This window comes from Anolis sagrei, chromosome 2 (genome assembly GCF_037176765.1).
Source record: "Anolis sagrei isolate rAnoSag1 chromosome 2, rAnoSag1.mat, whole genome shotgun sequence".
In the NCBI taxonomy this organism is placed as follows: Eukaryota; Metazoa; Chordata; class Lepidosauria; order Squamata; family Dactyloidae; genus Anolis; species Anolis sagrei.
Window position 1 is genome coordinate 264,249,945 of NC_090022.1, and position 12,777 is coordinate 264,262,721.

The 12,777-nt window shown below is 46.6% G+C and overlaps 1 protein-coding gene across 1 annotated transcript in view; it reads left to right on the forward strand.

The window, feature by feature from the left end:
• Nucleotides 1–12,777, forward strand: part of SV2C (synaptic vesicle glycoprotein 2C) — a 121,390-nt gene that overhangs the window by 43,256 nt on the left and 65,357 nt on the right. Inside the window, exon 2 of the mRNA XM_060761641.2 lies at nucleotides 4,625–5,303. Coding sequence (XP_060617624.2) covers nucleotides 4,721–5,303 — 583 coding nt within the window. The 5' untranslated portion in view covers nucleotides 4,625–4,720. The remainder of the gene's footprint in view (nucleotides 1–4,624; nucleotides 5,304–12,777) is intronic.

The following is a 12,777-nucleotide window of genomic DNA, read 5'->3' on the forward strand; positions in this document are numbered from 1 at the left end:
TTTGTGAGGCCTAGGACCTATCTGGCTGAGCGGTTTAAAGGCCCCCACCAGAAACTACAAGCCCCAGAATTCTGCAGGAAGTAGAAACTGAATTTAAAGTGGATCCATACAACATTTAAAGGCATTACATGTTTGGACTAGAATATCTAGACTTCTAAGCAGCTGAGCCATTTGACAGGCAGCATTTCCAGGCTCTCTCTCTACCATGTAGTGCCCTAGGACGTTTCCAGACAGCACCAAATCACAGGTTTTAGTCAGGGGCAACCCCCCCCCCCCCCAAAAAAAACGCGGGACCTGAGAAGAGGTCCACATACAGAACTGTTGGTCCCAGGATTTCTGCCTGGGATTTGCTACTTTGTCTTGGGATTTTGCAGCCCCTAAGATATTTGCTGTGGGATGTTTGCTGGAAAATTCTGCGTTCCCCCCCCACCTCCAAAAAAAAACAAACCTTAAGGTCCAAATATGTGAATATACAAATCATTGTACAAGTTCAGTTCCTGGGTTATAGAGGCTGCATGGCCATCTTTGCAGACAAGTTTGGCTGTGCCTGGGAACTATGAGATGCTGTTTCTGGGTTATACATGTCTGTTCCGCATTGCTTTTATCATAAAAACATGGGGAAAGTTGACTACATGGAAAAACCTTTGTGTGTCACGAACTTCATTAAATGTGTGGAGGACAAAGTTTCTCTTGCCAGGACAACGTTTTCACCCTCTAGTCAACTGTTGCCATGTTTTTAGGATACAACTAACCACGTAACACGTATAACTCAGAAACAAACCAACATAAAAAATCTCTTATTTTCTGAGTTTAGGAACATACAGGGATTCAAATATCCGCATTTCCCAGCCAGAACTGGGATATTCCTGCACCTGAGAATCTCGGTTTTTTTTGCAGTTTGTAGCAATTCCTCCCATGTTTTAAGGGGATGGTGTTTGGCCACCCTCCATTTTGATGCGGGAGCTCCTGAGATAAAGATACTGTCTGGACAGGCCCTTAGTGTCCAACTGTTATGTTTTTGCACTACCACCACTATCTACCAAAATACGGAAAGAAAAGTGGACGGAAACTGCTTCTAAATGAAACATTTACCTCTAGAGCATTTGCCCTAAAAATTGCAGTCTCTGACAGGTTTTATTTTTTGGAGGAAGGCATGTAAAATATTTACCTCCCTGGAATGCACAAAGCACTAATATTTAGGTTTGTTACTGCTACATGATATGCATTGAAACACCAAAGGTTTTTTTATGAGAGGGGATGATGTATATAATGATAATAAAGAGAAAGATGAGAACAAAGTAGTGTCAATGTCATTTTTAATGAAACGTTGCAACATAGATGGCACAGTGGAAAATGAAGTAGTTTAGATGCAGTGAGGGAAGATGTGGGCAAAATTATATATCCTATCTTCTATCTGTATTTCAAGAATAATTTCTTGCTCTCCTTTGCTTCTTTTCCATTGTTTTCTGGTCACAGAAAGCTTTCAGTTGTGAGTTATGTGAAATCATATTATCTTTACATGAGCTATTACACTTTAACTCTTCCTTACAATGTCATTTTCATGAGATGTTTTGGAGTAATGTCACACAGATCTTAAATCAAAGATGCCCCACTCATGAACTGCTCTGAGAACAGAATACGTTATCACTTTAATCACTGGAAATGTTACTGTGTGGCTACAGTTCCACCCATCTCCCATCTTAGCAGAATTGCTAAATCATTGTGATAAGAGCATTTAAGACTAAAGTCCTTGGAGAAAAGTTTGGCTTTCTGTCTAATTGGATTGGATTCTTTCTGTGTTGGCCTTCAAATGTCATTCATCTCTTATAGAGGGAAGAACTAAGCACATATCATCTATTAAGAACAATGACAGCTGAAATCCTTGTTTGGTCTTAGACTTCACAATGTGGAAGCTTGTAAATCCATCCTTCAGTTCACATTTGCCACCTAATTTTGGGTTGATGAACATAAGCTTATTCAGGTAATAGTAGTGTATTCACTGAATACATGGAAGAAGCAGGGAAGCAATATTGTACCTTCTCTCTCTGCTCTCTCCCATTACTGGTATGTGTTGGATCTGAAATCTGGACAGACACCATAACTATAGGCCCTTCACACAGGATGGGTTCCCTCACTTTTGGAGAATTCCCAGCTGCATGTAAAGAGCCTGAGCATAGGCAAGCACGTAGGTCCCAGGCCACGGTCCATAAATGTTCAATACTTGAACTCTCCCAGTCCCTGAATGAAAGTGCAAGTTTCAAAATGGTGGCAGACAAAGGCATAATTCGACCTAATTGGCAGGTAGCTGCAAATATAATTTTATGATGGCATCCGATTACCCTTTTAAAATGATTAATATGTAATGAATACATAGAGGTGGTTTTGCCAGTTCCTTCTTCTGAGATATAGATTGCAGCACCTGCTATTCCTTGTCACTTTCCCATCCAAATAACCAGGGCTGACCATAGGGTCTGGTGCCTTTGGGATATTTAGGTGTAGATTTTCTTCAAATTTTCTTCATGGGTTCTGGTGATTCTGTTATATTCTATTCTACATTTTAGTTATAGCTCACCTTTCCCCACAGACCTGGAACTCCATCAGAGCTGAGGTATCACAACATAACATTTCCATTTTAAGAGACTTTCTGATTAAATTCCCAAGTGGGTTTATATATAAACTGTTTAATCTGCTTTCTGGCTTGGTTTCTTTCAAGCCAGATATGAACCAGTTTATGACACATCAGTTGAGTTTGGCAGAATGACATGGTCCTCTCCTTTGTTCTGACAACTGAAAAAGGAGCACATCTCGCAACTCTTTATCTGCTTTGCCATTGCTTCATGGATGGTGGAATGTTGGAAAGTCTCTTCTTCTACCATCCTCTTCAAGTATCAGGCATATTGCTATGAATACAAGTCAAGTACCAAGAAATAGCATGGAGGAGATGGCCGCCTTGAGTCTCCTTTGGGGTGAGAAGGACGGGGTAAAAATGTGGTAAATAAATACATTTCTCAGTGTCTCTGGTATGCAACTTCCAACCATTGAAACATTTTTTGTGATGAAGGAAAACAGAAAAGGGAAACAAAAAAACCTTCCTTATCAGTAAACCGGAGAGAATTAATATTAAGTGTAGGGAAGAAGAAAAGTTTGACTTTTTCTACCTAGGATTATAATCTAAGTCTGGCTGGGACTTTGATTTTGTTGTGGAAATGCATTTTAATAGCTGCTATGATTTGTTCTTCCAAAGCAAGAGTTACAAAACCTACTAATAAACAGTAGGACAGATAGGGACAGCTAACCCTTCCTTACAGAAATGATCCAGTTACGTTACATCAACCCTTATTTGGGTCTGTATTTAAGCAGCACACAAACCTTTGCACCTTCTAGAAGGTCCATGACAGGGGTATAATTTTTTTCAGTTCTTAAAGCAGCATCATCTTTGCAGAGATAAAGGCTGGTAGAGGCCACACATGTATATATGTGTGTGTCTGGGCATACACATATTCATACATGTATACACACACACTTCCCTGCCATAGATACATATATCATTGTGTGCTGAGATAGTAAATAAGGTTTAGGGAGTGGTGGGAATGAAAGCCTCTTCAATCTTTCGGAAATCTCAAAAAGAAAGGAACAGCTTGGGTGATCAGCATATAAATATGGGCGAAGAACCCCCGAGCAAAGTGGGAGCGACCAAAACTTGCATATGGCCTCGAATTGTGCTTTGTAATCTAAGATGAATTTTGGAAATAGAGGTCAAGATACTGTTGGAGTGTTAACATTGGCATAAAATTGTTGTGTAATACTGCTGACAATAATTCTGCAAGCACACATTCTCTCTCACTTTGGACATGATGGTGAGAGGAGCTAATGTCCACTGTCCACCAGGTGGGCTCAGAGTCTTGGCTCCCATTATTCATCCATCCATGTAACTTGGTATGCAATTGTGAGATTCTGCATAACTCTTCATTGTGTTACATGTATTTTAGACACAATTCTTCTGAATTGATTTTCATTATGTTATTTGGAAGCTCACCTGCTACTATTCACGTTGATACAATGCTTTCACTTATAATTTGAACTAATTTTGAATGCTCACACCTACAACCTGTAAGAATTATTTCATATCAGGTTTCATTAAAAAGATACTATTTGGATCAAAACTATGCATCCTAGAGCTGCATTTCCAAAATGTGTGTGTGCACATATATGTGTGAAAGAAGTCAGTCTGAAACAGTTGTAAAATTAGCTCAAGACCTTTTTTTTACTTTGTGGTTAACCAAATGAATTTGTATAACATAATAGAAATTCAGACAAATAGCAGTTTGCTGTAGACTGTCTAGCAAATCCATAAGAATAGTTTTTCCTTTAGCATGATGTTTGGTTCCTTTGCTTGTGTCATCTGGAGCTATTTACTCTGCAGGAGCATTTCTGCAGTGCACCAGTTCTCTGTGTCTGGTGCACAGTGGTTTGAATAGTGTGTGGAATCAGTAGTTAGTTAGCTCTATTTCTTGGGCAGGGAAGAAAGAGGTGGCAATTTCTATCATAACATCTATGATTCTGTAAAGAAAGAGCAAAACTTAAAATATTTTCTCATAAATATATACTTTTTTTCTCTTTCCAGAAACCGAATGTGCTTTGGAATCTCCTGCTGTTGTTTTGTAGCACACAGTAGTTCTTCAGCACAGAATCAATTTGGATACGCATTGATTAACAGAAGATGGATAGAGCTTATGAGATGGAAGACAAGACTTCATTAGTGAAAGGGGCTCAAGATCTTGCCAAGGAGGTCAAGAAACAGGCAGTGAAGAGAGGTAATAAAACTGCAGACAGGGCTCAAGATGGGTATAGGGAAAGAGCTTACAATCAATTCCAGGGTGAGGAAGAAAATGCGTATTACACTGAAGAAGGAAACTATGATGGAGAAGCAAATGAAGATGAGGGATCAAGTGAAGCAACCGAAGGACATGATGAAGATGATGAGATTTATGAAGGAGAATATCAAGGTATCCCAAATGCAGCACAGAACAAGGAAGGGATGGCTGCCTTAGGACAACCTATGCGAGATGACCATAAGGACCGTCTTGAACTGGAGACAGAGAGGAAAGCTGATGAGGAAGAACTAGCACAACAGTATGAGCTAATCATTCAAGAATGTGGCCATGGGCGATTTCAGTGGGCCCTCTTTTTTGTCCTTGGAATGGCACTAATGGCTGATGGAGTAGAGGTTTTTGTGGTTGGATTTGTGTTGCCCAGTGCTGAAACAGACATGTGTATTCCAAACTCTGGATCAGGATGGCTTGGTAAGTGCTACCTATATTCATCCCAGTGGTTATACTATACATTAGGCAAACATTTATAGATATTTGATATGACTATGTCTTTTTAGAAGAAATAACTCTTTTCAGGGATGCTCGTGCATGTGAGCTTCACATAATGTCTTAACATGTTGAAATAGTTTTTAAAAAAATGGTTTTTTTGTATGTATCAAGTATAGTCATAAAAAATAACTCACACTAACAATGAGTAAAGTGAAAAATATAGATAAGGAAAATATAAAACTGTTCCTTTATGCTAAAGCTTATAAATTCCATACAAATGTATTTTAGAAGATAGCTACCTAATACCAAAATAAGTATTTAGGGTAACTGAAAGCTGGAGAAAGTGCCTCATCACTGGGGTGTTAAGAGATCTGAATGTTTCAGTAGAACTTTCTTTATATATTGAAATATTTCTAATCTGCACTTTATATCATCACAGATGTGTGTTAGAATATGTATTTTGAAAATACTTAATACTTCTAAGGTTGCAAAATTACTGTTTGTAGGATAAAGGGTTTTTCTAGCATTCCGATATTTTACTCAATACACTTACTTTTAGCATACAGTTCCTTGAGACATGATGTTTACTGATTTAAAAGTTATGTCCGTATGTATTCCTTGTAGGTTAATCTTGAAATCTGCATAAATTGGTATAAAAGCAACTTTGTGTGTAACATGGAACTGAGAACAAGTATTTATTGGACTATAACTTCCAGACTTCCAGATGGGCATGGCCCAACCAATTAATACGTATTTATTGGCTGTATATTTATTTATTATTTCACATATTTGTATCCTGTCCTTCTCACTCCCAGAGGGGGACTCAGGGTGGCTTCACAACAGACATTCAAACAATGCCAACAGCAGTAATACATAATAATAGCATTTAAAACAAAACAATTAAGACATTCAATTGCTAAGTACAATTAGTAAGTATATACTGAGCATTAAATATACCAGTATACAAACATTAACTAGCTATGCTCCTGTCTGACTTTAAAAAATTGTTTTTTGAAATGATCATACTGACTTATTTTAAGCAGTACTATTCTTTTACTTCAGTAGTGTATGCCTAGTTTCCATCTATCACAGAATTAAGTAGGTGCAGGGGAAAGGTGACTGTAAAAGTTTGTTTTCACTGTGTGTGTGTGTGTGTATGTATGTATGTGTGTGTGTGTGTGTGTGTGTATATATATTTATATATATATATATATTGCTAGAGCAGCAAGTGTTCTCTGTAGGATGTGAAAGATATTTGTCACAGTAAATTTATTTATTTATTTATTTTATTTATTTATTGCATTTATTGACCGCCCCTCTCAGCCCGAAGGCGACTCGGGGCGGTGAACAACACAAAGAAGACAGTGTACAGCGGGTCTATACATACAAAACAGACAGATACAGCACAACATACACTTATACTAAAAATCCGCTTCGTCAAGTCCTGGGGTCATAGCCAGAAATCGCAGTCCTAATTCATTCCAGTGTCAATTAACTATACTTAGTTGAAGGCCTGCTCAAAGAGCCATGTTTTTAGGCCCCTACGGAAGGCCATCAAGGAGGGCGCCTGTCTAACCTCAATCGGGAGAGTGTTCCACAGCCGGGGAGCCACCACCGAGAAGGCCCGCTCCCTCGTCCCCGCCAGACGTGCCTGTGAGGCAGGCGGGACCGAGAGAAGGGCCTCCCCGGATGATCTCAAGGCCCTCGTGGGCTCGTAGGCCGAGATGCGGTCTGCAAGGTATTTTGGGCCGGAACCGTTTAGGGCTTTGTAGGAAAGCACCAGCACCTTAAATTGGGCCCGGTAGCAGATCGGCAGCCAGTGGAGCTGGGACAGCAGAGGCGTTGTGTGCTCTCTGCGTCCAGCTCCCGTTAGCAACATGGCTGCCGCGCGCTGGACTAGCTGAAGCTTCCGGGCCGTCTTCAAGGGCAGCCCCACGTAGAGAGCGTTGCAGTAGTCAAGGCGGGATGTGACCAAAGCGTGTACCACCGTGGCCAAGTCAGACTTCCCAAGATACGGGCGCAGCTGGCGCACGAGCCTGAGCTGTGCAAATGCTCCCCTGGTCACCGCTGAAACCTGGGGCTCCAGGCTCAGCGATGAGTCCAGGGTCACACCCAAGCTGCGAACCTGCGCCTTCAAGGGGAGTGCGACCCCGTCCAGCACAGGCTGTAACCCTATACCCTGTTCGGCCTTGCGACTGACCAGGAGTACCTCTGTCTTGTCTGGATTTAATTTCAGTTTGTTCGCCCTCATCCAGACCATTACAGCGGCCAGGCACCGGTTCAGGACTTCGACAGCCTCCTTAGTAGCAGGTGGAAAGGAGTGACAGAGTTGGACGTCATCTGCGTACAGGTGACACCGCACCCCGAAACTCCGGATGATCTCACCCAGCGGCTTCATGTAGATGTTAAACAACAACAAGGGGGACAAGATGGAGCCCTGAGGAACGCCACAGGTCAACGGCTGTGGCGTTGAACAGGAGTCCCCCAATAACACCTTCTGAGTACGACCCTCCAGGAATGACCGGAGCCACTGCAGAGCAGTGCCCCCAAGGCCCATCCCTGCAAGGCGCCCCAGAAGAATACCGTGGTCGACGGTATCGAAGGCCGCTGAGAGGTCCAGGAGCACCAACAGGGACACACTCCCCCTGTCTAGCTCCCGGCGCAGATCATCCACTAAGGCGACCAAGACCGTCTCGGTACCATGTCCCGGTCTGAAACCAGACTGTGCCGGATCCAGATGATCCGTGTCTCCCAAGAATACCTGGAGTTGTGCGGCCACCACGCTTTCCATGACTTTGCCCAAAAAGGGAAGATTGGAAACAGGCCGAAAGTTGTCCAATTTAGTGGGGTCAAGTGATGGTTTCTTCAACAGCGGCTTTATAATAGCCTGTTTTAGGCTCGCTGGAATCTTGCCCTCCCGAAGGGAGGCATTAACCACCACCGTTACCCACTCGGCCAATCCCCCTCTGGCCTCCTTAAGAAGCCAGGATGGGCAGGGGTCTAGGATGGACGTGGTGGGCCTCATTCCTCCAAGTATCTTGTCCACATCCTCGGGTTTCACAAACTGAAAAGAATCCAACAAAAACTGACAAGCAGGTGCTTGTGTCACATCCACAGAGACTGCATCTAATGTGGCGTCCAGCTCAGAGCGGATCAAAGCGACTTTGTCTGCAAAGAACCGAGCAAATGCTTCACAGCGCGCTGCCGAGTTGTCAGGGCTCCCACCCGAGGGAGGAGTTAAAAGACCTCTGACAACCCGGAACAACTCCGCCGGACGGTTTTTTGCAGACGCAATAGTGGCCGCAAAGAAAGTTTTCTTTGCGGCCTTTATTGCCACGGCATATGCCCTCAGGAAGGCCACAAACCGTGTTCGGTTTGACTCGTTTGGGACCGATCGCCACACGCTCTCTAGAACCCTCTTCTTTCGCTTCATCGCTGCCAGCTCCTCAGTGAACCAAGGAGCTGGTTTAGCTCGGTTACTTGAGAGGGGACGTTCCGGAGCGATCATGTCAATAGCCCTGGTCATCTCCCCATTCCAGAGAGCGACCAAGGCCTCGACATTGTCACCTACCGCGGTGGCGGGAAACTCCCCAAGAGCCGTCAGGAATCCGTCCGGATCCATAAGCCTCCTGGGGCGGACCATCTTAATGGGTCCTCCACCCTTGCGGAGGGTAGGGGGCGCAGTGAGCCTAAATCTAATCAGGAAGTGGTCGGTCCATGGCAACGGAGAGATGGACAACTCCTCCACACCGCCACCCTGCTCCCATCCCTGACAGAAAACCAAGTCCAATGTATGTCCAGCACAGTGGGTGGGGCCAGTTATTTGTTGGGACAGCCCCATGGTTGCCATGGCAGACATGAAGTCCTGAGCCGCACCTGTGAGGGTTGCCTCGGCATGGATGTTGAAGTCCCCCAGCACAAGGAGCCGTTGGGACTCCACCGCCAGGCTCGAGACCACCCCCGCTAGCTCAGGAAGGGAGACTGTAGTGCAGCGAGGTGGACGGTACACTAGCAGAATCCCTATTCTGTCCCGGTCACCCACCCTCAGGTGGACGCATTCGAAATTTGTGGTCTGCGGGATGGGGCTCCTGGTTAGATGGATGGAATCTCTGTAGATCACTGCGACCCCGCCTCCCCGTCCTCCGGCTCTAGATTGGTGTTGCACGGAGAAGCCTGGAGGACAGAGCTGGGAGAGATTTACGCCCCCCGCTTCATCCAGCCAGGTCTCCGTGATGCACGCCAGATCTGCCCGCTCCTCCAGGATTAAGTCCTGAATCCAAGTTGTTTTTCCGTTGACAGACCTGGCGTTCAACAACACCACCTTCAAGCCAGAGGGCCCGCTCACCTGGTTACACCAAATTCCCTTAGGAGACCTATTTGGAATAGTGAATTTGGGGAAAGCGGTCCGAATTAGGCCGAATTCGTGGTCTCCTTCTCCCGCATCTCCTCCTTCCCACCACGACCTCTATGGGGGCCCCTCGGCTAGTGGAACATCTCCCCCCCTCCATGCCGCAGTTCTGAGCCATCAGAGTATTTTCTCCTATGCTTGTTGTTAACCTTATTAGTTCTTGCCAGCATCCCCTCTCCCCCTCCTCCCCCCTCCCTACCACACTCTCAATCCCAGGCTCCGGGCCACCTCTTCTTCCACCCCCACCACCACACCAGAGCAGCGTAAGCAGTATCCAAAGGGGGGCAGGGGGCCACATGAGTAGCGGCGATTCAGATGGTGGTATCAGTATGATTAGCTCTTAAAGTGCAAGATGTCGCCAGGTCTTAAAGTGCCAGTTCTTAAAGTTCTTAAAGTGCAAAAAATTCCGGGAGCAGTCCGTCAATAATCAAGAATGGTCGTAGGTTCTTAGCAGCAACACACATTCAACGTTCGACACACGTGATGAGTGCTAGATCTAAAGTGCTCTACTTAACGGTAAAGTGCGGCACAGAGGGATCGGGAAGGGGTGAAAGTGCTAATGCAGTCTAGCAGCAGGGAGCCGGCGCCTAGATGTTCTAAATCGTTCTTATTACAATGATAGTAATGACAACAGGACTACCGGACAGTATTGGTTGATAATTATGTAACTACCCGTCTGCGATAATGGTGGTATTAACTGAAATTGCTATGACCCCAAGGACTTGGACGGTTGGAAAAACAGCGGATAAGCTTCCGGAGTTGATATCTCGGGGGTGGGGCAGCATAGGTGGTTATTCACACTTGCTCAGTAGAGCCCTCGGTCTCTCCTTCCGACCAGTTAGTTGGTTCTAATGCGGAGGAGGCCGGGCCCGAAAACCTACAAGGGCCAACTCGAGGTCTACACAATATTAGGTCTACACAATATTAGCACAGGACCACACAATATTAGGCCAGCGCCAGGTGTTTACATAGATCTACACAATATTAGGGCTACACAATCTTAGCACAAAGGTCTAGGTGGTTACACAGGTCTACACAATATTAGAACTACACAATCTTCGCACAAAGGTCTGCACAATAATAGGCCACAAAGTTGTAGCAGGTGGCAAGGCAGTTGGCAATAGCCGCGATGGAAGGCGGCCGCACTGGCGAGGTCACCCCAGTCGCTGCAGCGATGATAATAAGGCGACAGTCGCGCGGAGAGGCGAGGCGTCTGGGAAGCTGCAGCAGGTGGCTCAGTTCAGCAGCTCTGCGATGGTCCGGTTGCAGAAGGGCGGTGGTGGGGGATGGTCCGGCTGCAGGAGGGCAATGGTGAAGGAGAGGCGAGCGCCCCAAGCCCAACAAGGCCCCAAGAGGCCTAGCAGCAGCAGCAACCGCCACGGACCACGCCTAGGCCGAAGAGGCGACTCGGTCAAACAAGGCCGCAACAGCAGCCCGCCAAGCCGGACACCAGGCAGCCCCGGCCCGGCAGTTCAGCCGCGATTCAGCGCCTCGGCGTCTCGGCGGCAGCAGCAGCGGCCGCAACCGACCAGGCAGCTGGATAACTCACCACGGGGTCAATCGCGGCGGTGGCGACAACGGCGGCGGGCGGCGGGCGGCGAGCCGGCAGACAGCCCGGAGAACCTCCAGCCGTGGCCGCAGTGGTGGCACGAGCCAGACGGCCGCGGCGGCGGCAGCGGCGGCGGCAACAGCGGTGGGCACAAGGAAGGTGGTCCAAGGAGGCTGTCCTCTCCTCTGCTCCTTCTGTAAGGAAGCTGTCCTCTCCTCTGCTCCACCGCAACGGCGGTGGGCCCAAAGAGGCTATCCTGCTCCTCTGGCGGCCTCCGCAGCGGCGGCGAGCGGCCCAACAGTGGACTCCAAAATGGCGGCCGCAGCAGCAAGGAGGGCGGTGGCGGCAAAAACGGCAGAGCGGCAGCCCAGCCCGGAGGCAGCCGGCGGCAGCAACGGCCGAGCAGCGACACTCGCCGCTCCCCGGCAGCCAGAGCTCCCAGCCAAGCTGTTGAGTTCCGCGGCTCCGCGGCTCCGCGTCTCGGGTGTTATAATGGCGGCGGCGGCGTTCACAGCGCTCGCCCGCCCGCCTCCGCCTCCGCTTCCAGGTCTGCCCTCCTTTGTGCTCCAATCTCCAGACCTCCGGTCTTCCTGGCTTGAGAATGTGCTGGCCTTCACGCTCCCCTATTTTGGTGGTCGTAGGGGGTGAGTGCACCAGGGATTCCCCTGGATTACTTTTCTTTAGGGCGCAGCTCCGTGTTGTTGCTGCTGCCCGCCATGACCGGAACCGGCTTTTTTCATCTATATACCATACATGGTATTAAGCATCCTCGCTTTGTGACTGGACAATACACAAAAACTTAATTCTGAAGTCTGATTGTTGGTGCATGTATCTATAATGAAGGTCCCTCTGAGGAAATGTTGATATTTAGTTATTTATTAATTATTTATTTATTTACGCTATTTCCATCCCGCCCATATCAGCCCGAAGGCGACTCAGGTAAGGCTGTATTTACACTGCCATATAATGAATAATTATATTGTTACTTGAACTGGATTATATGGGCAGTGTAGACCATTACATACATCTATACTGGGCATACCACACAGGCACATAATGTGGCTCGGTGCCACAATGAGGCCACACATAGTTGAACCATCTTGGCACCAGCCCAATATCACAGCCATGCTGAAGCCGGTTTGATAGGGCTGAGCATGGGGCAGGATTCCACCTGCACCCCATTCCCAAGAAAAAAGCAAGGAAATTTCTCCTTACTAGTACTACCTGCTCCTCCTTTTCTCTTTCTTCATCATTAAGTGAGCAAAGTAGTTTGGAGGAGTGAGCCCACTCCCTTCCTCCAAATCTGCCAGGTTCACTTAATGATGAAGAAATAGGAACGGAAGAATGGGCAGTGCTGGCAAGAGAGTTTTCCTTGCTTTTTTTCAGGGGAATGGGAGTGCTGGAGCCAGGTAGGTACTGCCATCCCACCTGTCCAGGCTACCTGAGCCCAAGGAGTCCAGATTGACAATTCTGGATTTTGCACTGGATTCCAGGATGGC